Genomic DNA, 1,238 nt, shown 5'->3' on the forward strand with positions numbered 1-1,238 from the left:
TTTAGCCACTTCCTAAAATGAGTGCCCAATCATGGCAAAAACTGTTTTACAAGAGAAATTAAATATTAAAAAAAAGAAATCTGCGTTTTGGCCACGGCAATAACTTTAATTCCCCACGAAGCCAACTCTCACACGTAACGAGAACGAAACCATCGACAGCGCAAGCTTGGTCCAAGAACCCAGGAATCCATCGTGACCGTCGATAGAGGAACAAATTTTCTATGAGGAAATCGACAGGTGCAGTCAAAGTCACAGAAATTTGTCTGTCTCATTTATGAGGAATCAAATGCTTACTAAATCCGCACCGCCTTCAATACTACAAAAGAACGTTGTGACAGCTCTAAAGTACCTTTTTTTCTGTGGAGAAGAGAGGCTTAAAAAGTGGTACATATTCTTTTCTCTTTACAGATAGTTGTGGCAGAAGCAGAGAAGTCAGAGAGAAGCTACGGTGTGTTTGTGCAACAGGTAACAGCCAGTTGTTGTTCGAGTTATAATGGCAGACTGGGGGCCTGTAGTGGTGGCAGTGATACTGTTTGTGCTCTTGTCACCGGGGATGTTGTTTCAGCTTCCCGGCAATGACCGGTCAGTCGAGTTCAGCAATTGGGGTACCAGCGGTAGATCTGTTCTGGTACATTCCATCATCTTCTTTGGCCTCATGGCCCTCTTTACTGTTGTTATTGGTGTGCATATATACACTGACTGACTCATTTACACTACTCTTAGGGTTACACTACTTGCTCCTGTTGTAATAAAACCCTAAAAAAATATTATGGACTCTTGTTTTGAATCTTTGAATTTGTGTATATTTTGATCTGGGTTTTGTGGATCTTGTGAAAATCAAGGCCAATAAGAAATACCCAGTGAATTTCTGAAAAAATATTTGGGTGTTTTGGTGTAATACTCTATCTGAAGAGAATTTGGTTCAACAGGGCTGCCTTCTTTTTTAAATAGAGAGTAAAAACAGGTATATTGAAAATGATGAATTGTGGATCTTTTCTTGCCTGTAATTGATGAATATTTTATTATTTTCTTGTCCCAGAATGTTTTTTTCTTATAATTGGAAAAATTGATGTTACAGATGGTATAAAATTTGTACAAAATCTGTACTAAAGGATGAAGCATGAGTCTTTCCTTGTTTGAAATTGGTGAATTAGGAGCCTTTCCTTGTTTAAAATTGATGAATTGTAACTTTTTACCTAAATTTAGAATTGCTAAATTTAGAATATTTCTAATTTTTA

At 37.2% G+C, this 1,238-nt stretch overlaps 1 protein-coding gene across 1 annotated transcript; it reads left to right on the forward strand.

Moving 5' to 3' along the window:
- The first annotated feature begins 308 nt into the window (after positions 1–308).
- Positions 309–1,025, forward strand: LOC149538410 (uncharacterized). The gene has a single exon (XM_089799719.1). The coding sequence runs from the start codon at positions 494–496 to the stop codon at positions 701–703; it is 210 nt and encodes a 69-aa protein (XP_089655845.1). The 5' UTR covers positions 309–493; the 3' UTR covers positions 704–1,025.
- Positions 1,026–1,238: the final 213 nt, after the last annotated feature.

This window comes from Cupressus sempervirens, chromosome 9 (genome assembly GCF_028749045.1).
Source record: "Cupressus sempervirens isolate cs-2001-9-10 chromosome 9, ASM2874904v1, whole genome shotgun sequence".
Classification (NCBI taxonomy): domain Eukaryota; kingdom Viridiplantae; phylum Streptophyta; class Pinopsida; order Cupressales; family Cupressaceae; genus Cupressus; species Cupressus sempervirens.

What these genes read in the sequence shown, in the direction of transcription:
- LOC149538410 (XM_089799719.1), top strand. Translation starts at nt 494, where the DNA reads ATGGCAGACTGGGGGCCTGTAGTGGTGGCAGTGATACTGTTTGTGCTC.